Source organism: Bacillus rossius, chromosome 3 (assembly GCF_032445375.1).
Source record: "Bacillus rossius redtenbacheri isolate Brsri chromosome 3, Brsri_v3, whole genome shotgun sequence".
In the NCBI taxonomy this organism is placed as follows: domain Eukaryota; kingdom Metazoa; phylum Arthropoda; class Insecta; order Phasmatodea; family Bacillidae; genus Bacillus; species Bacillus rossius.
Window position 1 is genome coordinate 98,002,531 of NC_086332.1, and position 24,159 is coordinate 98,026,689.

At 36.9% G+C, this 24,159-nt stretch overlaps 2 protein-coding genes across 4 annotated transcripts in view; both read left to right on the forward strand.

Annotated features, from left to right (window-relative positions):
- Positions 1–24,159, forward strand: part of LOC134531070 (uncharacterized) — a 300,682-nt gene that overhangs the window by 84,986 nt on the left and 191,537 nt on the right. Inside the window, exon 1 of one of the 3 annotated variants that reach the window (XM_063366597.1) lies at positions 6,499–6,517. The exons of the other annotated variants lie outside the window; for them this stretch is intronic. The gene's annotated coding sequence lies outside the window, so the exon portion shown is untranslated. Of the gene's footprint in view, positions 1–6,498; positions 6,518–24,159 lie in introns of those variants that run through there. 3 annotated transcript variants of the gene reach the window in all.
- Positions 11,865–22,834, forward strand: LOC134531069 (uncharacterized). Its single transcript, XM_063366594.1, has 2 exons — positions 11,865–12,727; positions 14,557–22,834. The coding sequence occupies exons 1-2, from the start codon at positions 12,162–12,164 to the stop codon at positions 15,671–15,673; spliced, it is 1,683 nt and encodes a 560-aa protein (XP_063222664.1). The 5' UTR covers positions 11,865–12,161; the 3' UTR covers positions 15,674–22,834.

Sequence of the window (24,159 nt, forward strand, 5' to 3'; positions counted from 1 at the left end):
TAAAAAGCCTTTCGGTGATTGGATAACCGTCGAAAGACTACTTTGAATTGGCCATGGGGCCGTCACCTGTTCACTGGCTGCTGACTTGTGAGGAGTTTCAACTGGGTAACGTGTGTTTCGATGCTTTTTTTAACTGGTCCAGAGTCCTGCAGATTAATAGTGAACCAATACCAGAAGTAGAAAATTTTTTGTACAGTTTTGAATTTGAGCGTTTCACGAAATTAATCCGTGAATTTTCCCGGGCTTTAGTAAATCCCTGTTAAAATCTTTATAAGAGATAGGCTTGGAGTGGTCGTGGAGCGGCGAGCTTGCACGAGTCTTCACAAAGTTGCACGAGTGATAGCGATCAGATGGCCGCGTGCTCCGGCTCGGGACGGCGCTGGCTAACGGTGGAGCGGGTTCGATGCTCCTGGAGTCCCGAGCGTGCGACCCAGGGGTGTCCGCTGCTGCCTTGCGTGGAAGAGTTCACACTGGCCAGCAGCATGTCGGTACACAGTACCTTACAGCTACACTACAGCGGCGTATACAGGAATTTATTTCGGGAGGCGATATGAAAATAAAAGCTCACATTGCATCACTCAAATTAACATCCTGCCTTCACCGATATCTGCTTATTTTTTTATGTACTCAGGTGGGAAATATGTCCTCTCTCTCCTCATAAATCAGCCACCACTACACAAGCAGCGTAAAACATAAATTACGTGCAGCCACACGCAGGAAATTTTAAAAACAATGATTTCTTAAATGTTCATATTGATTTTACAGTGATTTTCTCCACACGTCGATCGCTTAGCCATTTTTGTTGGAAGCCCACTGAAACACGATTCAAAGTAATTAAAGAAGGTATCGTTTATAAACTGTAGTAAGGAAGAATGCTAGAGTTTGCTTGATACCATCTCGAGGAACCTTGAGATGGCCAGGCTGGAGTTCAAACCCGCTTTCTTCCAAAGGCGAGTCGAGTGCTTTAGTGCTGCACATCGTGCTTAATCACTTTCCCTGTAATTCTAGCGAACATATGTACAGTATTTATTAATATCGTTACTTATTGTGGTCAAAACGTAACCAAAAAGGCCTTATTTTATGTGAGGAAACTGAATGCATAAATACAAATTTCTTGTTTGAAAATATTTTGCCTAGATTACATGGTAGATTTCTGAAATCCAATTTCTGCTCTCTCTCTCCCTCGCCTCCTCCTTTACCCCTCCTTTGGACGAGGCAAAATCCTTTGTGAAGTTACGAGTTTTCGTCATAGAGTGAAATGGCGCGATGTTAAAACACTCGACCAACGTCGATAAGGATCTATACCTAGATGTTTATTCTGTCGTAAACTTTTGGTGTCGACTCCGACATACTGCTCGCTCGTCGATCGGAACAATTAGTTTTACCGAAAAGTGTTTAAAATGTTATTGTAAGTGCTCTCTTGGCAAAGTTTAGGTCTAAGATTATCTTCTGCCTACCCATTCCAGGCGTTCCAAACAAACGACATGGCGACACTAAACATAAGTTCAATCTTAATAATTTATCACTAATTGTAACTATTTATTTAAACTCGGCTCTTGTAAAACAGTAAGATACTGTAAAAAGTTGGAAGCATGAAAATGAAAAACATCTTGTCTTCGTTTAGCACGAAACAAGGGACATTTAGAGTGAAGTTTCCCGCTGTATGCCAATATATTATTCTGTGATCTACATGTGTGCATTTGACTTTCAGGAAAATGATATCCAATTAAGAAAAATCTTGAGTAGGTTACACAATGTTAACAATCGCTTATAATCGCTTAGGTATTTTTTCATGTATGAATAGTACTTATTAAAGTAAAACAGTGTTTTATGGCTACTAGGCAAATTCGTACATTAACATAAAGAATCCTTTTTTTAAAGTATAAAATGGAATACCGAATATCCAAAAATAAATACACACTTATTCTCAAGCGAACTATATATTACAGTAGAAGTATATTAGTATCAGTTGATAACTAAGTTGTTAGGGTGACTTCATTGCATGCTAAACAGTTTAGGGCTCGTACTCAAATTTTGAATTTTTTTATTCTTCCAAGTAATTTTGTATTTTTTCCATCCACAAAAATATAAACAGGAAAATAATTTAAGTGACGTTTTATTACATTAGACTATAGACTAGACTATAGAGTTAAGTTAATCACGTCTTACTTTATCCGTTTAATCTCCTGTAATTTCACGTGACAAAATAAACCCTTTTATCTTAATGGTTTGAATAAATATGTAATCTTTAAGTATAGTTAAAAAAGGAATATTTAAATATGTAACTCTCAAAAATTTTAATTATACTATTACATACAAAAATATCATTGAACAATTTCTGATTGTTTATAAATCTAGGCAAAACAATGTCAAAACTTAATTATTAGGTATCTTAAAATGTTTGAAATCTTTAAATTTTTGTAAAAAAATTAAATCTACTTCATTATGATATTAATTACTACTAGTACATGCACTTTACAGAATGAAGTAGGAATTAAGTCATAAAAAATATGTTGCATGATCTCACCAACACTCCAAAATCATGTTCTACTGTTACAAAATTTCAAAACAGGAAAAGTTAATGTCCCTATCTTCTTCTTAATGTGTTGTTTTTGACAATAGCCCACGTACCATTTCATAACTGGGCGATGAAGTCCCGTAGTAATTATGGCTCTGGAGTAGTAAGCACGAAATCAATCAAGTTTGTCATCAAATTTTTCATCAGCCACGTGGCAGACCTCCTCTTCATGGAAGGGAATGCCACTATGTCAAGATAGCACATCCTGTCTGCACACACGTCTCTTGGTTGTATCCCTGAAAGTTTTCCAAGTGTTCAATGGCCATGCTTCTATGTGCTACTTTACCACGCCCACACTGGCCCCTTGCGCTGTTAGTGAATACTTTGTATTGCGCTATCACTATTTTTGCGATGCGAAGTGAATGTTCACGTTGTGATTACAGGCAGTCCGGTGTGATGTTTTCAGATCTGTTGGGCTGCGACTCGCCTTCTTGTCCCTGTCTTTACAGCCTGCTTTTTCTTCGTGTGTTAGGCTTGTTTCTGTGTGTCTCCTTGGAGAATTTGGACATTTCTTAATCCTCTAATTCAGTGCGTTTGTCTAGATGGGTTTCAGGGGTGGTCATGTCCTGTTGTGTTTGTCCAGGAGATGGTGTTGCATTAGCGAAAAACGAGTTGTTAAGTGTGACCGTCTCATGTGTTTTTTCCATTCGGTCGTCCGTAATTGGTGTTTGTGCGGGCGTCTTGAGTGATCTTCCATACGTGGTGGGCCTGTCCCGCATCGCGCGCGGGTCTGCAGCGCGACTGCTCTGTGCGCCGCCCTGCAGTGTCTGTGCCCACGTGCGCGGCAGAGTTAGGCAAGCCGTGCGGGGTGACCCGTCTGAGAACAGTTGCTGCACGTGTGTGCCTGGCCGTCGTAGACCACAAAACCTTGGTGCCCATGCTGCTGCTCCTAGCTCTGCCGAACAATTCAGATCTACTACTACTTCGCCTCCGTGTTTTGCTGCTTTAACCAATTCTACTCGCTCTGTTATTTTAATGTGTGTCAATCGTGTTTTCTGCGAGTTTTGTACTACTGCAGTTAAAGGTTTTTTTTTCTCCAGGGTTCTGTTTATGGTTTTGTACCTTATGTGCGGTCTAGTTCAGTGCTGTTCCTGTTCATGTTAATAATTATAAGCAGTTCTTTTGTTTCCTTTTATGTTTTGCACGTGACTGCACTGTTTGTTTTATTTATTCTCTGCTGTTCCTCAATTCTTGCTGAACACATGGTTTTTTCTACGTTTTCCTTGTCAATGTATGTGCGGCTATAACTTCTTATTTTGATTTTATTTACTTTGCATAGCTGCATTACGCGTGTTGGAGCACTGTGTTGCTGGAGCACGCACTATTTCTTTGCTGTTTCAAGGCGCATTGGGGTAAATGTGACCTTTATATGTTTTTGGCTACCTGTACAGAATTTTACATTAATAACTATAAAAAAACTTGGTGCCCATTGATTGTGTGGTATGAAGAGATGTGTTTGTCGAGTTTCCAATTTTACAATCCGGACCCCTGTCTTGGCTTAGAACTTACTGTAGACCCCCCCACGTTTCATCCATTAACGAGTGAATTTCCCCATATGGCTTAAGGGAGTATACAATCTGTTTATTAGCTATTTCAAGCGCAATGTTGACAACGGGGACAGTTTTCAAGTTGTCCAGAATTAGTTCGATGTCTACACCTATGGACTCAATGTTAGCTGTGTGGATCTGAGACATCCCGCCGGTAGCTCTGATAACTTTTTCACAGTGTAGCATCGTCGTTAAATTTACCAAAATGCATTTTTTATGCCCGTACACCCGGACAGCAATCAACTATTCGTATTGAAGGCCGAGTCTCTCGTCCAGCCAGCGAAGCAGATCCACAGCGAATGGCGTGGTGTGACACTTCACTGGGAGTATTTTAAACCTACATTGTTGGTTTGCGCGATTCCATGGCGAGATATTGAAAAACCGTGCCGTTTCTTAAGCGTACGGCCAGTTGCTTCATTCTCCTCTTCGATCCGCGATCCAATGATCTTATCCAAGAATGATCTAAGGATCATTCCTATAAACGTTGCGCTTACACATACTGTGACTGCACGAAATTCGTTTGAAATGAACTATAGTTCATACATTTCCAATCTGCGACAAAAGGCAGCAACAATGTCGAAAAAATGTTAGGTGATTTTCTATTCGTGAACTGGAACGATATGAAGTCACTACAGTCGATTGGGATACAGCGAATAAATGACTGATGCGATTGCCACAAGATAGCAACACAAATAGTCGCGTCCTCATCTTTTGGATTTTAATTTCAACTGAAAACACATACTGGTATTTAAAAGTCAATACAAAACGAAGCAATCGGAAATATGAATAGGTTTTGACTTAAAAAAAAAAAAAAATGCTTGTATTTAATATAGAAAGTAATCATGACGAAACAAAATACTAAACTAAAATATCAAAGAAAAAATATATTTAAACTATGGGTATTTATCGTGATGCAACCCCTCCCCTGGTCATGGGGAGACACGGAAAACCAACCACCAGCTAGGAGTAATGACGGCCCTCTGACTCGCCGACTCACATATTCTTCTGCCCCTATCTGACTGCAGCGAGTTTGCGCTTTGCGTCAAATCAAAATTAACAGAGTCAATACTAAACTGTAACGAAGTGTAAAGGAAAAGGCTTACTAAGATGCTACCAAAAAATATATATTCCGAAATTGCTGCTTACATCCAAAGTTTAAAGATCAAGTTAAATTTATAAATACTCATCACATGTCTGGCATGACTCGCAATAATCTGAAACACCTGGTACCACTATTTCTACGACTGCAGTCAACTATTAAGAAAACGAGACAAACTAAATATTTTCCTGCCTACCAAAAAAGAATACTTAATTTAATTCGTACAAATATCCGCATAAGCATTAAAAAAACAACAAAAGAAAATCAAGGTCTCCCAAAGATATATAAATATCTTAACAGATATACTAAACAAAATTAAAGTTCTCTGACTAAGTTCCAAAAAAATAATGTTCGTGGACGCGATTAACAGTCACCCGCAGCATAACAAACACATACGACTTGCAAAGATGCCTCTTGGTCCTCCCACAGCTCATGCGTAGGTGCGCTCCGTTGAGGCAGCATTAAGGCTGGTCAAGACATTAAATCATTTCATGAAATAAAAAAGTATGTAACTCCTAGTTGATGTATACATGACACACATTTGTTTGGTATATGCATTAAAAAAATTTAAATTTTTATAACATTAATTTTTTTGGATTTATTAAATTTTCAATGCTGTAATTGAATTCGTGCAAATGAAGAAAAATATTTCCCTTCAGACGACAATAAAATAGAATCTGGTGTACGATATAGTTTGCGAGGGTGACGTGAAATTTTGATTCAGTAAAAGTCATTAGATCATTTTTGGCATCATATTTAGTGTTACATAATTTTTTACAGAAAAGTTTGGGCTATATTCAACCTACGTTATAAAATTAATTGAGTTTTATTTCCAATTCATATTTAGCCATTGCCCTAGCCTCGAATGTATACTTTCCAGTGGTATATGGTTTGTAAATGTACGAGTGAAAACGTAGTATTGGTCCACGAATAACCGGAGGCATGATTGGGTCTTGCGCGAGACTTGGAAATCGCCTCCGTTACAAGCGCGAGACCTGTCAGCCTGTGACTGTACGCTGGCGCTCCAAGCGAGATGTCTTGAAACTACTACCAGCGCTCGCGTGGGCAGCCAGTCTCCCGGGAAAAAATTCCACTTTCGCGCGCATTTTGTGAAGTGTGAGTCGTACGAAGTGGTTTTGTAGGCAGAGTGTATCTGAAACTGTAAAACATGTCCAACAGAAAAAAGCAGCCGAGCCGCATTTTGAAGAAAAGCAAGAAATCTAAAATCATGCGGCAGTTGTGGAAGAAGAAAAAAGCCAAGGCCGAAACCGGAACATGTTCGACAAATCCGAGGTAAGTCATACGCTCGTTTTGAGGTGTATATTTATTCATACATTATTCAGGGTTTCAGTATGCTAATTAATTTTCAAAAAACAGTTTGCTCAGCCAATAGCCTAATTTTCTTTTGCAACTGTGTTCAGGTTTATCGTATTCGTTAGTTTATAACTTATATAAAAAAAGTAACTGGATATGTTTATGCTATATTTCGTAATTTTCTGTATACAATAAGAACAATAAATTATTCGAAATTAAAAAAATATATATATATATATTAAGAAAGATGTAAAGAAATTTGAAACTATTCCGAAGACGAGCTTGTAACTATCGAAGTTGTAGAAATATTATCTATAAGTTATAACACAATCTCACTATGTAATTACACTTAATAACTAATTAATTTGTTCATTGAGTAAAACTGCAGTTATATATTTTTTTACCTTATTATAACAATATTAACAAATCGCGTTATAATCTCTGCTAACTTTTTCAGATCAAGGTTACGTAACAAAAAACTGGAATAAAAATTACTCGTATGACGTATCCAGTTACCACGTTTCCATTTCGTTTTATAAACGATTTCGAAACACTTTTCGAATTGAATACGCTCATGTATACAGTATTTAAATCGAACAGTCAAAGTCGGGCATCCAAAAAATGAGACAATACCAGCTCGACTAGGGTGTTAAATTTACCTAACTCATATGGTTATCTATCGTATTGAAATCCTTTTGAAACTAAACGCGTGCATTTTTTTGCGTAAAAGATTTACCTTTAGCCATTAAAAATAATTTAAAAATAGATACTTATTGATTATTATTGAAGTGCTACAGTTTCACGTCATTTTATGTCGTAGACAACAAAATACAACAGTGAAAAACATAAAAATCGGTACATTGGACGACAGTATTGAAACGTTATCAGATCAGATCGAAATTTAATGTGAAGGGTATCGTACTTAGACGAACGTGAATAAACTATTTTTAATACGTGTAAATTTAGTAATTAAGCGCTACTTTCGAGTTTAATAAACTGATATTTTCCCAAAAACGGTCTAAAAATGATTTTGAAAAAAATATATATACAAAATTGCACAGTTTTCGTTACACAAGCAGATACGATTTAGATAAATCCAGGCTTCAGGTTGCAAATCTAGAAGATAATGAGTTTGCAGCTAAGGTGATATTGAAATTTTGCGACCCATTACAAGGCACATGTGCAACAGTTGAAAGAATTAATCTTGCTGCTCCATTTAATGCCAATGTATTTTTCATGTCAATGTAGAAATAATGTATGTAAACGTAATACAAGATACCCTATCTAAGTTATAGAATAATCTGTCCAACACAAAGTACTATTATGTGTACTTCTATTTATAGTTTTTGTATAAGAATAACAATTTTACTCACTCCACTGTACTACTGTCATGTGTGGTTGAAATTGCACAACTGCCTAGCCATTCGTTTGAATTTTTTGTCCATCATTCAAGTCAAATTTCCCTTGGCCAACGACTCAGTCTCATAATATAGCTGTGGGTTGGCTTGTAACGCGTAATGGCCTAGGTCCCCGCGGCGTGAATGACCTGCACAGCTGACGCCGGGTAGGGGCTGGACGGACCGCCTCTCAAGGTCACCGTGGCAAGAATTACTAACCCCTCCCGTTGCAAACGTTTCGTGCGGGAGAAATATTCATCACTCCAAAATGCGCGCTGCTCGTCTCATGACAACGAAAAAGGGCCTGGTAAAAGGAGTGGGGGAGTGGGGGGGGGGGGGGGGGGGGGCATTTGTCTTGAATTATTGCGATACACTACTGAGTATAAATACAGGAATCTTTAAAACTTGTTAGCTTGAAACGAAAATCATGAAACTATAAAATAAAAGTAAATACTGCATATTTTCTTGGCATCGTTTGATGTTTCGTTACTTATTAAGGTGCGCGTTGTTTGCTATTGAGTCGGATTGTTCCCCCTCCCCCCAATCCTTTTGTAACAAAATTATCATAGTGAACAAAAAAATAATTAAAAGGCCGCGTTGGCTCGCGCTAGAACGCAGGTTTACCATCTATGCAATCCAGGTTAGATTCCCGTCGCGGCTTGGTCACACGGATTTCCGCATGTAGCAATCCTTCCGGACAACGCTATTGGTCGGCGTGGTTTCTCGGAGATATGCCTGTTCCTTGTCCCTGCGTTACGGCGCTAGCATCCTGTGCACCTCGACCTATCTCGGGCATTATTCACGATTGGCTGGAAGCTGCAGGTCTTTTCCTCGCGTGGGTCGGCCCGCCTCACTAACGTGCCAACCTCCATTCACTGCATCCTTAGACTCCGCATCAGGCTGTAACTACAAGACGATTTTCAAATTTAAACCGAAGTATTTGGTAAAGTGTAATAAAGACATCATTTTCATTAAAACATTTTATTTTTGATAACTGTTGCAGTAGTTTATATAAAAGTAATTACTGCAAAATCGTTGTTACTGTTTACACCCAGCAATTAGATTATTTTTAAAATATTTGTGTCATAGAACTGCATTCCTTTACACAGAAGAGTTTTCTGATTTTGTATTTTTAAGGTTAAATTACAGCATATAATGTACTTGTACGTAAGTGTGTATCATCAACTGCGTAACTTCATTGGTTTTGTGTCCTCCCAAAGAAAAAGCCTTTATATGCCTCTGTAAAAAGGCACGCCACACTCATATGGTTGCTGTAAGAATTTTGAAGCCTAACACATAAATGAGTAAAGCAAATTTTCGTTGTTATTTTTTACCTCAATGTTGGAATGTACTTTTTTCTAGAAATAATTTTTTATTGGAACGCTTGAATTCTCATACACCGTTTCTGTCACATTTATATTAACTTACTAATTTTTATCACTATACAGGTCAAACGAAGAATTACGCAGTGAAGAAACAATCTTGTCACCTGCAAAAGTTTCTCTTGAAAAGCAAAAGGAGTCGTGTGATAATCAATTGAGTTTTCTAGAAAGTAGTGGTGAAGAAAGCGAGTTTCCTGATCTTATTGTTGAGCACGACTCAAACTACATTCCCTTGGAAGAGAGGCTTCGAGGAAACAGATGTGTGAATATTGCCCATCTAATGAAAGAAATGGCTCTACTGGAAGACCATAAGAAAATATGTACATTAGGGAAATTTGTTTTCGTGTCAGAAAGTCGCAGTGGCCTCTTTTCGACTTGGACATTCCAGTGTGATGCGTGCAACCAAACCAAAAAAATTACATCTCACGAACCGGAGTATTGTGACGACATCAATGATGCACTGGTTTGGGGTGCTATATCCATAGGGATTGGACACAGCCAAATCGAAGAGCTACTATCTGTGATGGACGTGCCTAACATTTCTGGAGAAAAATTTCGATCTCACGAATCTTCAATTGAAGAGGTAAGATTAAAATGTTAAACAATTCGCGTAAAATATTATTTTTCAAAAAAGGATGTTTGTTTTTTAATGGTGCCATGTTATTCATTATCCCACGTCACTTTTTATTGCCACATTAATGTGGTAGGAGGGCAAAAAAGGATGCTCAGATAAGAAATACGTTGTTCTATAGTAGTATTGGATATATATTTATAGAAATGAATGTTTTTAATTTCAAACAATACTTCGTTTCACACACTAACATGTGTTTGTTCTGTCCGTTCCTTTGTACGAAATAAGATATTTTAAAATAATTTCCTTATCCAAACATCTGTTTGGTTGTTCCTACATCATCGACAGATAAGTGTTACATGCACGTAATAAACATCTTTGCAATAACAATTACATACATCGTGGTAGAGGCAAATCAATATTTTGTTTTCAGTAAATAACGAAGCAACCCTGTTTAGGGTTTTTGGTGACAACAAAATCAGTTTTATGAGTACCGGCCTGCATTTACATGGAAATAGTATTGGTCATTTTGAGTATCTTGGTTCGGATAGGCCTTTACACATTGATGATTTGTTCGGAACTTCTGTGTAAATAAAAATATTTGTTGTGTTTGTCGATATTTTTATTTAAACTTCATTAAAGAATAAAAGGGGAAGATGATATCGTTTCTAAGAAAATAAGATAATGACTGAAACGTGGATTAAAGTACACACGCTAATACCATTTAAGCGATAATATACATCCATAAATAACATAAAATTTTTAATAAGCGTTTGAAACAGGCATTATTTCTTATAAACTGACTCCTAAACACGTGGTGCCAGACTAGAAGTTCGATTAAACATCCTACAGTTTATTTTTTAAAGTGATGCAACATATAAGGTTTATTTTACACTGTGTACGAACATTTATGGCCATGTTCAAATCCTTAATATTTTATGAGCATAAAATTATTTGTGAATGCAGCCATAAACATCACCTAAGCTGTGTGAAATCAACATTCCATGTTTGGGGCAAATCATAATTTAATTTAAACAGCCATATATTTATTTCACACAATTCAATGTATTATTTTGTTGATAGGGAAAATTTTGATCCTCGAAATAATTTCTTTCTCTCAGTGATGGTCAGTATTGTAGGTCCCATCGTTTTCCTTTGCACACAATCATGCATGCCGTGTAACATTGACATTTTTACTTACGCCAATATTACAACAACACTTCTCATACATGCTTCTACTATTACCTTAGGATAATACAATTTTGTATTGAATAGTTTTAGATTTTTTCTGTTCACACACATTACACCAGGTTCAGCAAAAACACTCATGAAGTTTTTGAACTTTTTTAGGCATGGGAACTGTACCTTACCGATAAACTCAAAAACGCCGGCGAAGAAGAGAGAAAAATTGCTGAAGAAAAAGATCATTACTGTAATGGAGTGCCATATATAACTGTTGTTGGTGATGGGGGCTGGGGAAAACGTACATATGGCCATGGATATAACTCATCTACAGGAGTTGTAAGTATCCACTTTATACAGCGAAAAATTTGACATGTGTTGTTCCACAATTAATAAAGCCAGGCATTGTATTTATTTACTGGTTGTAGTGGTTTCTTTTGAAATTCACGTTTATAAAATGTTACGGTAGTGCATAATACACGCAATGGAAAAATGTCGTAGCAAAATATTGTTACAAGCTTAAATGTCGTCGGGCGTAATGATGTTCTTTGGGATAGAGGGCTTGATAAATTGTATGTAATAGCATTATTGGTGTAAAATAGAGCACTTTATCTCAATGGATATTTGTAAACCTTTTGTTTTGTTTCATGGAGCCAAATTATTCTCAAGGTTAAATGCATTGTTTATTGAAAAGTAGAGTAATGTGTTTTAAATAATTATGTCATAATGTATACAGGTTTTTAATCTTCAACGTGAATAGTGTCATCAAATATTAAATGCCTTAAGAGTTATGAAATGGTCAGGCCATATTTGTATATCACTTAATGTGAAAAATTTTATAACACATATGTTCGCATTGTCACTTTAACAATTTTATAGTTTTTTCTTGTGTGAAATTACAGTCATAAAACTTACGATTTTAACAATTTACTCTTGTTTCACAGGCCGTCATAATTGGTCAAGAAACTCAAAAAATCCTCTTTTTGGGAGTGCGAAATAGATACTGTAGCATTTGTTCTGTGGCGAAATCTAGGTCCAAGAGCATACCACAACATACATGCTACAAAAATCACACTGGCCCTTCCACAAAAATGGAACGGGACATAATTTGCGAAGGGTTTAACTGCAGCATCGAAATGCATGGAATAATGTACAAACATTATATAGGAGATGGCGATGCTGCAGTTATGTCAGCAATACAGCAAACGTGTAATTATGGACGATACGTCACTAAAGTTGAGTGTGCGAATCATGCCACCAGAGCATTTAGTGAAAAAATCCACAAGTTGGCATCCAACACAACATATTCACTAGAAGGAAGGAAATTGTTATTACAAACCGATGATGTAAACAAAATATCAAGATCTGAACGACTGGTGAAAGGAACTCGAACAGCCATAAAAGAATCTGCTCAGAAGCAAGGGACAGACGCAATTGAAATCCTTAGGCAAGATTTGCGAAATGTTCCCGATCATGTTTTTGGGAATCACAAGAATTGCCGCTCAACTTTTTGCAAGAGAAAAGAATCTGGAGAAAAAAATTTGCTTCCTGATTTAGAAAAAGCAGGTCTCCTACAACCTATCAGGAATTTAATGGCAAATTTGGAGAAAAAAGCCGACAAACTTGTTACGAACAGTACTACGAACGCTGCGGAACGGTGAGTGACACATAAGACGTAGACCTTTCACCGCATCCTACCTTTTTGAAACAATCTGTAGAAAAAATAATTGTTTCCTAAAATGATAATAATATTAACATTTTGATATAATTAATATATTTAAGGTAGTTTGAAACCTTATGGTAAATTAGGTAATGAGCTATAATTTTTTCCTTTGATTTGATGATTTTTTTCCGAATTTTTTGTTACAGTTGTTTAAAAATATTGTTTTTCATGGAACTATTGTGTATTCATATTAAAATTGCGGATTGTTTTATATTTCCCAAATATTTTCTGCTTTGTATATAATCCGTAGTTTTATGATCTCGATAACAGTGCTATATCAGATACTGTATATGTAGGCTATGAATCTGATGCTGCGCTTTATACGCAAGGCTATTATTTTGTAATTACCTCTAATGAAAAGTTGGTTAAATATTTTAAGATTATGTATACCTTTTGTCAATTTTATAATCTCATAAATGATAGCTTTTCATCAATCCGATGTTGCACTGATGAAGAACATCGTGACATAGGAAGACAAACGCATTTGACCTGCATAATTAAAAAAACTTATTATGCTGAACTACACTATCATAATAAGATTTTCGTAAAGCCCGCTTAAAACATAGGATGAGCAACATATTTGGTTTTGAGGTAGTAGAAAATTTACGAGTTAGCCTAACAGCTTCAAATTTACAATATTGACAAATAGTTAGAGGCGGTAGATTTTAATTTATTCATTTCAGTACAAACTAGAATTAAAACTTTACTTCGTTTGTGTTTCTTAATAATTAGGCAATGAAGTATTACACACCCCCTGGGAGACTCTAGAGCCAATAGCAGATCAACACAATAAGAAAGCCAAATCACAGGTATCCCATTTCAAAGTTTCATAGAGGTAACAGCCAATCAACATTATGAAGTGGCGTAAGAAGATATAGGACTGCGTAGGCTGTAGCCTAAAGGAGGGAAACTGCATATTTTTTAGGTCTCTACAAATTGATTTATGATCTTTTCTCGATCTTTCTCTACAAAATGAAAAGTTACAGAAAAACGGCACGCACATAACAAAGCTGCATCGTGTTGCTACCAGCTAAACATCCTTCCAAACAAACCAGCATTGCCCCTTTGATACATATTAGCCTGCTTTATAGCTTTCGCTTTATCTAGATTGATCGAGAGGTTGCCTTGGCTTTCAGATAAAAATTATGTTTTCAGAGCCGATGAGGGTGAAATGTGGCAGACATTAAGCAGCACTCGAATACACTGGTGGGTAAAAAGGAAGATCCCCACAATATTCGCCGGCAAACGGCACGATTGTAACATGAAAAAATTCTTCTGGTTTGATCCCTCTGGAAATCGAGCCACGCAAATCCTCTGGCCCTTTGTATGCCACAGCCCATGGGTGTAGACTTAATTTCCAGACTATCGGAAGGTTGGAAAGTTGAATTACAAGTTTAGGATGTTGAATTCAGTGTAATTACCGCCTGGTTCAATGGAAAATAAACATATTGGGATAACCTTGCACAATATGTTGAAACACACTAAGAAATGATTTGAATATACGAACAGTTCCTTCACAAACTATATCCCTATGTTAATTGTATTGTACTAATTCTACCACAAGGTGACTTGCAAAAAAATTTAATGTCATCTTGCAGAGTTTACAGTTACAGCAACATTATAGCGAGCTATTTTCTTACACTTAAGCTGTGCACTAAAGTTCTGATAGCGATTTAACCGAAAAATTAAGAACTATATGCAAATTTATACATGCATTTTAACGAATATGAATCATGTGTAGCTTCTGTAATGTTTTTTTGCAGGTACATGGCTCTAAATGCTAAATTCACTGGAGGAAAACGCATCAATTTTGGCAAACGCGGCAGTTATTACAGGCGTTGTTATGGGGCAGCGATCGCTCACTCTTGTGGTCCTGGTTGGCACACAAGTCCTTGGAAGAAAATGCATGGTCGGAGTCCTGGGTCTGCATGCAAGAAAATGTGCAACCGACGTGAGAGGAAATCTTCCAAACGTAAACTGAACTACCAAGAAAATGGTGCTCCAAAGAAGAAAAGGAAGACTGGTGGAGGACCAGATCGACATTATGGAAATGAAGAATTGATGCTAGATCCTGATGTATCAGAGGAAGAAATGATTAGTCGTTGTGATCAGCTTTTACTTAAGGTTAAAGAAGAGGCTGAAAGCAAAGAAAAGAGGGATTGTGTTGAGATCGCCACGCGAGGTCAGCATGACAATGAAAAATGGTACGAGTACAGAATGAATCGGTTGACGGCATCAAACTTTGGAACTGTCATACTTCGCCGTGATTATACACCTTGCCATAACCTAGTAAGAAATTTATTGTTTCCTAAGGAACTTAATACAGCATCTGTTATGTACGGAAGAGTTCACGAACCTGAAGCATTATCTAGGTACAGTTCTGAAAAAGGAGTAGTCGTAAACAGATGTGGTCTCTTCATTTATGAAAATCTACCATTCCTCGCTGCAACTCCGGACGGTATCGTGGATGAAGAACTGTTGGTGGAAGTGAAATGTTTGCCATCTGTAAAAGACAGAAAATTATGGGATGTCGCTGAAGACAAAAGTGCATCTATATGCTTGGAAATTAAAAATGGAAAACTTAGTTTGAAGAGAAACCATAGGTTTTACTACCAAGTTCAAGGACAGCTCAATATTACAGGAAGGGAATTATGCGACTTTGTGATTGCAACACCAAAAGATTTCTACATTGAAAGGATAGAGAAGGACGAATTTTTTTGGAAGAACACAATGCTGCCAAAATTAGAGAAGTTTTATCTCCAATGCATGCTACCAGAAATAGTAGATAGTAGAATCAAGAGAAATCTGAAGGTCCGTGATCCACTCTACATTATCCAGGCACAAGAGAAGTTCCGAAACAAGAAAACATCTGCAAAATAAACTGTTATGAACAATTTCAAAACAAAAGCGTAAGGTGTAATAAAGACACTACTGCAATTTAAAAATAATGACACGGAGTAAGTGTGCGATGTACCACAGGGTAGTTTATTTTGCCGATCTGATCTAAAACCTTAATTAGATATTCTTGGCATATAATTAAATAATTTGTATTAATTTCTCTTACTGTTAACGGAAGGAAATATTGACGCAATGTGAAAGTATTTCCACAACTTACGAATACTAACTTCTCCAATTGGCTATGGAGAGTAGAGACGTTTTTGACCAAAGAGGGAGTAGACGACGTGATAAATATCTCGGACATCACCAAAGGGGAATTGTCAGCGGAAGAAAGGCGACAGTTTGATGTGCGTGATAAAAAGGCTAAATGGGTCATAGCTCAATGTGTATCAGATAAACACCTGGAGATAGTGAAAGGGGCAACCTCAGCTAAAGAAATTATGGTTTCTTTAAAGAATGTTTTTGCCCGGAAGAGCCCCATATCCAAATTATTTGTGATGAAGAAACTCTTGAAATTGAAGTTTTACTCAGGTGAGCTGCAGGAACATTTCCTTGTAGTTGAGACTATGCTTAGTGAGTTAGAAGCATTGGGGGCAGTTTTAGACGAAACAGATAAGGTCTGCTATCTATTATTGACTATGCCGGAGAAATTTAGCAGTGTTATCACAGCCATTTAGACGATGACTTCAAACATAACTTTAGAGTTCGTGAAGAGACGACTCCTGGATGCAGAACTTCGAATGGTGGATGATCATATGTCACCATCCTAGGGGTCTGGCTGTTCGTTTGCGGCGAAAAGATCAAAGGTGAAGTGTTTCGGCTGTGGTGAATATGGTCATTACAAGAGACAGTGTCCAGTGTTAAAGCGGAGAGGTTCGCTTTCCTATACGCCTCGGAAGGGTTTCTGTGGCAGGAGACATGATTTACAAAATGTAAATGTTGCAGATGGAATGCCACCGGTAAGTGCTGAACAGAATGATGTGGTGTTTATAGCTTCAACTTCTTTGATGAGTAACGATGAACGATCTCACGCCATTACTTTTGTGTGTGACTCAGGTGCATCCGAGCATATGATAAATACTGATTATAGGTCTCTCATGACAGGCATTGAGACATTAAAGGAACCTGTTGCTATTGTTGTAGCAGGTGGAAGTAAAATTCTCGTTGCAAATGAAAAGGGAAATATTGTTTTTGATAAATGTACATTGACAAATGTTTTGATTGTAAATAACTTGAGATACAATCTTCTTTCTATATCAAGGGTGTGTGCAGTTGGGTATCAAACAACCTTTCTTAATGATAAGATGATAATAAGCAATGAAAGTATACCTGTTCTCGTAGGCCAAAAAATTGGTAAACTGTATGTAGTAGGGCTGAATTGTTCGGTAACTGGAAATGAACCTGTGCCCAGTGTAGGGATGTCTACTTGGCATGAGAGGTTAGGTCACCCAGGTGAGGAGGCAATGAGAACATTGGGTAAGATGACAGGAATTAAAGGTATGGAAGCAGTAAGAGATTGTAAAGTATGTATTGAGAGTAAGTTGACTAGAAAACCATTTAATTCGATAAGTCCTAATGGAAAAAGGTGTCTTGAGATAATATGCTGTGACTTGTGTGGTCCCATTAAGCCTACTACATTTGATGGGTATAATTATTTTCAGACTATAAAAGATGCATATCCTGGTTTTTGTATGGTGTTTCTGTTGAGGAGGAAAGATGAAGCCTGTGAAAATGTGAAAAGCTTTATAAAATCAGCAGAAAGGCAGTTTTCTTCTGATAATCGCAAGGTGTTGAGAATACGATGTGATAATGGGGGTGAATTTTGTTCTGCAAGTTTTCAAGGCTGGTGTTTCAGGAAAGGTATTCAGCTGGAATATACTCCTGTCTATAAGGTAAATGCACCTATTATGGGACCCCTTTTAAATAAAATTCATATATTTTTATTAAGTGAACATAAATTAACATTTAATGTATAATGAATCACTTGATATGTTTAACTATACAATGCAATACATACATTTTGTTTTAAACTAATAAATTTATGTCCTCTGCAAAAAAAGGAAGACACTGCACTTTTCCAAAGGAAAAAAAAAGGTTTCCTAATATGGGACACATTATTTCTTTATCCTCTTTTGGCACTGAGGACACACAAAGTGACTGTCAGTGGCACCACAATGTTCATGAGGCCAACGACAGCAGACAGTACACTGTAGCCACTGTTCGCCATGTTTGTCATCTGAAAATATTAATCCACAGAAGAGGCACTCAGCATCGTTGTCTTCTTCACCAGAGCTATCTGATAATATGTCGAAATCATCATCCGACTCGTCTCTGCTGGATTGTTCCATTAATCTTCTTGTACAACTTCATGATCTTGACTTTTGTGTGTTGGCAGAAGGTTTTTTCGTCAGGGTTTTATGACATTTCCCTGCAGCTTCTTTTTTATTTTTTGCTGTTGTAGCTCTTTCCAAACTCTTCAGGAGATCGGATTTGTAAGGCGATGAGGTTATTACAGATGCTTTGCCACATCTTCGGCTTTGTACATTTGCTGAAAGACTAGGAAGTGGCTTAATGTCTTTAGGAGAGATAGGTATGATGTTCATAGTTTGAGCAGGACTAGCATCAGAAGGCCCTGTGCCAGAAAAATGTGGGCGATCCATAGGCAGAACAGGCTGAGAATTAGATGGTCCTGCACCATGATGTGTCATTCGAAGTGGCGATGATAGTTGCACTGGTATGAACATCTCTATCAGGAATTTCTTGACAACTGTGAATTACAAAGTCACAATCACGAAACGCATGACTGTTGAATGGGTACAATCCTGTTTTGCGGAATGCATTGACTGCTATTTCCATTGCTGCAGCTCGTCGATATGCTGCACTTAACAACTTTGCAACCAAGAGTGGTGTTACAATACGGTTAGGGTTGTTTATTAAAAAAGACTGTATTTCTGAGGCATAATAGGTTTTCAGTGGCTTCATGAAGCCTACATCCAGTGGCTGCATTTTGTGTGAACTGTGAGGAGGGATACAAATGATTGATACGTGGTTCTCTCTAGCAAATCGTATCACATCAACATTTCTGGTGTGTGAGTAGTGGTCATCGAGAACAAGAAGAACAGGGTCTTCAAGTGATGTCTTTGTACATTCAATAAAATTATCAAACCACTTTGTGAACAAATCCCCCTGAATCCATCCAGTGGCTGCATTTTGTGTGAACTGTGAGGAGGGATACAAATGATTGATACGTGGTTCTCTCTAGCAAATCGTATCACATCAACATTTCTGGTGTGTGAGTAGTGGTCATCGAGAACAAGAAGAACAGGGTCTTCAAGTGATGTCTTTGTACATTCAATAAAATTATCAAACCACTTTGTGAACAAATCCCCCTGAATCCATCCAGAAGGGTGGCATCCCCAAATAGAACCAGCTGGTGCCCCATCCATGAGTTCTATTTTCATATTCTTCCTTGGACACACTATCAATGGAGGGACAACAGAACCAACTGCATTCATGCAAGTAACGACTGTTATGAGTGACCCTCTCTCAGCTGATGTCAGTGCAACTACTTCTCGTTTTCCTTGCAGGGATATTACCTTCTCAGCTCTGTGCTGTACCACAGTTACCCCAGTCTCGTCAACATTGTACAACCTGTGAGAACGGCCTTTAATTTTGTCAAATTCAGTTACATAGAGCTCAAAATTTTTTTTCACATTTTCAGGACTGAAACCTTTAACTCTGGCGTGAGAAATGCCTTAGGGAACTCTTAATGACAACTGTGGATGATGCTTTAAGAAAGAACCCATCCACTTCTTACCAGCTGATACATAATTTTTTTCTGAGAATGGATGTTTGATACCATTAGTAATGGCGAGTTGGAAGGCCCTCCTTTTAATATCACATTTCCTCAACCCATAAAACCTTTTATCCATCTCAATGCAGTACGTTACAAGTTCATTTTCTAGTTTACAGGTTAATGTAGGCCTTCTTCCTGATGGCACATTTACCAAATCATCAGAACGTTATTCAGTATTTTTCACATACCTTTCCACTGTGCTTTTTGGTACCCCAAAATGTTTCGCTGCTGACTTGTAACCCATAGTACCTGTTTGTATAGCTTTGACAGCTAGGATAATCTGCTCCTTGTCCCATTTCTTCCTTTTCGGATTTCGGCTAGGATCCATCTAAAAGCAAAACATTAATATGAAAGGCAATAATAAAGTTCAAATAAATGTAATTTTAGGCAAAGAAAACTGTTAATTTATGCCTATGAATTTATATTCTAAGTCCAGCATTAATTATGAAATATGTCATTTCAGTTTGTTAATAACGAAAATTATATTGCTATACATTAGATATGAAGCAATTTAATTACATTATAACATAATAAATCATCATTGTATTGTAACAAGGCGATATCTAAATGATACTCTGATGTTTAAATGCATAACACTTTATTTAGCAGGAAGCTCTTAATATGAGACCCGGTTCCTAATATGAGATAGTATCCCATAAAAGGGTACTCTGTAGGTCTCATAATAGGAGCCATCAATACGCAACAAAAGTCATTGTGTTGCGGATATAAAAAGTGCACGAAACACAATCTCACTAGCATGCACATAACCACTCATCTATATAGCAATCAGTGTGTATGAATGTTATAACAAGTAACCTTACCTTGATTTATATGTAAGCCGTTTCTGTTATCTCGGTGGAAAACTCGATGGCTCGTAAAACACAAAATTGGTAACCACGCTTGTCTGCACATTCGCTCGCTAATAAAAACAATACACACGCAAGAAAACGTTCCCTACACCGAGTTAGTGTATTGTCCGCTAGAGTTCAGGAGCTCCCGGCTGAGAAAGTCTAGGGTCTCATATTAGGAAAGGTCTCATAATAGGTGCTTTTACCTTACACCTCAGTTAAATGGACAAAGTGAGAGAATGAATAGAACTTTGTTAGAGAAATCCCGGTGTTTGATAGGAAACTTATCTAAATACCTATGGGGGGAAGCTGTTAGGACAGCAGCATTCTTGTATAATAGAACCCCTAGATACAATGGCCTAGTACCAGCTGACACATGGTATGGGGGGGAAAGTCAATTACCATAAGATCAGGTTGTTTGGGAGTAAAGCTTTCATTAAGGACAACCATCCATCTCTGGGGAAATTGGATACGAGAAGCATTGAGGTTTACATGGTAGGGTACGCTTCAAATGCTTACAGGTTTTTTGATCCAAGCAAGAGACAAATTGTAGTGTCAAGGGATGCAAAGTTTCTGGAGGATGAGACGTACTTTGAATAACAATATGATGTAGAACCATTGAAAGTAAAGGTAAATGGTGTGGACAGGTTAGAAACAGTATCATGTGATATTGAAAAGGAGAGAATGTCTGATGAGGGTATAGAGGAAGGAGGAAGGAGATCAGAAAGAACGAGGGTACCTCCAGTGTGGCATAAAAACTATATTACTGAGGACTATACAACGCAAATAGCATTGAATGCATGGGGGTTTCTCGATCCTAATTTTCCCTTGACAGTGTCTGATTTGAAAGATAACAGACAGGGATTCATGGGAAGATGCAATGCACGAGGAGATACGTGCCCTAGAAAAGAACCACACTTAGGAGTTAGTTGAAAAACCAAGTGGTAAGACAGTAATATACTCCAAATGGGTTTTTTTCAGAAAAAGAGGTAAAAGGTAAATTAATTAAGAAGGCAAGATTAGTTGCCAGAGGGTGTTTTCAGGAAGCAAAACCAGATGAAGAAATATATGCCCCTGTAGCTAGGATGCATACTATTAGAATTTTGTTATCACTATCATTACAGATGGGCTGGGTTATTAACCAATTAGATGTCAGAAGTGCATTTTTGTATGGAGAACTAAATGATCCAGTTTTCATGAAAGTTCCTGAAGGGATTTGTGGGTCTGAAAAGAATAAAAATCTTGTTTGCAAATTAAGGAAGGCTTTGTATGGTCTGAAACAATCCCCCAGATGCTGGTACGAAAGATTAAGCAAGGAACTATTAAGACTTGGTTTTAAGCGATCAAACTCTGATCCTTGCTTGTTTTTTAAGAAGGGCTTATACATTTTGGTCTATGTTGATGATCTAATGGGTTTTTCTGGTGATAAAGAAAAAATTCAAAACCTTATAGTGACTTTAAAAGAAACATTTGAAATGAAGGAAATGAGTGAGGGAACTGGAGTTTTTATTTTCCTTGGACTAGAAATTATTTGTACAGATGGAAGTATATCTATTAGGCAATGTAAATTGATTGAGAAAATATTGGAAAGATTTCAAATGAAAGAGTGTAAATTCTCAGACTTGCCAATGGAAATTAAATTAGACTTGCAACCTTCAGATGAATGTGACAATAATTTGCCGTATAGAGAACTTATTGGGTGTTTGATGTATGTAATGCTGGGTACTCGACCATATTTGAGTTTTCCTATTGTATATTTCAGTAAGTTTCAGAATTGTTTTGGAAACAGTCATTTTAAGTATTTGAAAAACATCCTAAGATATTTAAACAAAACAGAGTATTGTCTTAGATAGTCTAAACAAGTGTGTAATGTGATAGAGTCATACGTAGATGCAGACTATGCAAATGATAAAATTGATAGGAAAAGTATTACAGGGTACCTACTTCATTAGGATATTTGGTAATAATGTGATATGGAAATGTAAAAAACAGAGTTGTGTTAGTCTATCCAGCACTGAAGTTGAATACGTAGCCTTGGCTACTGCTGCTACAGAGTGTATCTTTGTGAAAAAGATGTTGACAGAACTTTCAGAATTAAGGAATATTGAAGTTATTATGTATGAGGATAATCAATCCTGCATAAAAATGGCATGTACTCTTGAGACAAAAAGATCTAAGCATATTCATGTGAAAAACAATTTTGTAAAAGAGCTTGTACAAGAGAATATTGTAAAACTTGTGTATGTTGATTCAGATAACCAAATAAGTGACATTTTAACCAAACAGGTACCCTACTGTCAATTTGACAGATTTGTTTCTGAGTTAGGGTTGTCAAAATTGGGGGAAGGTGTTGGTATTAGTCAATTTTAATGTGTATGGGAATTTGTCTTTATGTTTAATGCTCAGTTGGTGGTACTGATTTGTGTATTACCTTGGAAGAAGTTATGTTGCATTAAACGCAGTCTTGGTGAAAGTTACATGTCGTCTACATGTCTGTCTTTGTGATCCGACTTTCCCATAACATTTCTGACTCGAGACCATTTCTCTTCCCCCCCCCCCCCCTCCCGAACTTCCCGCGGCCCTGACGAGCGATATGCTGCAGCTGTGAAACACTGGCTTTGCATTAATAAACACTCAAGTTCCATTACCTGTTAGGCGTCTCTTATTTACATCCACCACTGCGAAAATTACAAATGCATTTTTATTCTACTGCGCAGAAAAATTTACTTCTATTAATAAAAAACCTAGACATACATCATAATTCTGACTTTGAAAAAGTTATTACAGTTACTTCTTGTTAATATTACGCATGTAGCCTTTTTTTTATATCTTACATGTGTTTGAAAAATGAGTTTTTATATTCTGATTGCTTTTGTGAGAGAAGATAGGTCATAACGTTTCAGGAGTTAATAACGCGCGGGTGTATGTCTGTATATATATGTGTGTGTTTGTGTGTGTGTGTGTGTGTGTGTGTGTGTAAGAAAGCATCTACAGACTTACTCATGAGTAGTTACAATCAACTAACCTCACAATTATATTCAGAAAGAAAAATGATTCATTAAAAAGTTGCTATAACATTCATTATTAATACAATAATAGTAAATTATAGTTCCCCAGCAAGGGAGGTTTATTGATTTAATTAAGTTAAATAACTTACGCTATATAGGCCTATACTAATAAAGTACTTATAAATGTAATTCTAACTGGAATCAACACATACATAACATTAAATACGTATTGTGTGTTTGGTTAATAAAAGATATATTTTTTTATATTTTTTATCTCTTGTTTGTCTCTTCGACGTCAGTAATAGCGTTTTGTAGTACATCTTGTGTGTAGGGTGTTTCTTTACATTCTTTTTCTTTATGTTGTCGTCTGCATTGTGGGAGTCACTTTTTGTCTCACGCTGTTCAATGGCACCATATATCATAAAATAAATAAGTGATTATTATTTAATCTGTGTTGTTTCTGCCATATTTGAGTTATGAAGTTTGAGGTGAGAATGCTGTGCTAATGATTATTATCAAAGTTTTTCTACACAATACGCAGTTTCCACATGTAGATATGTACATATCGCGTAAAACATTTATAATGTACTTGAGTTATTCCCTAAAAATAATAAAACAGGATCTAAAGAACTACTCATTTACAAATATCGTTATTAGTATCATTTCGCGTGCGATGCTGATAAAATTACAAGATAATTACAAGAAATCGAACGAGGTCTAATAGTTCAGTTAAATATTAACTCTCTTTAAAAATAT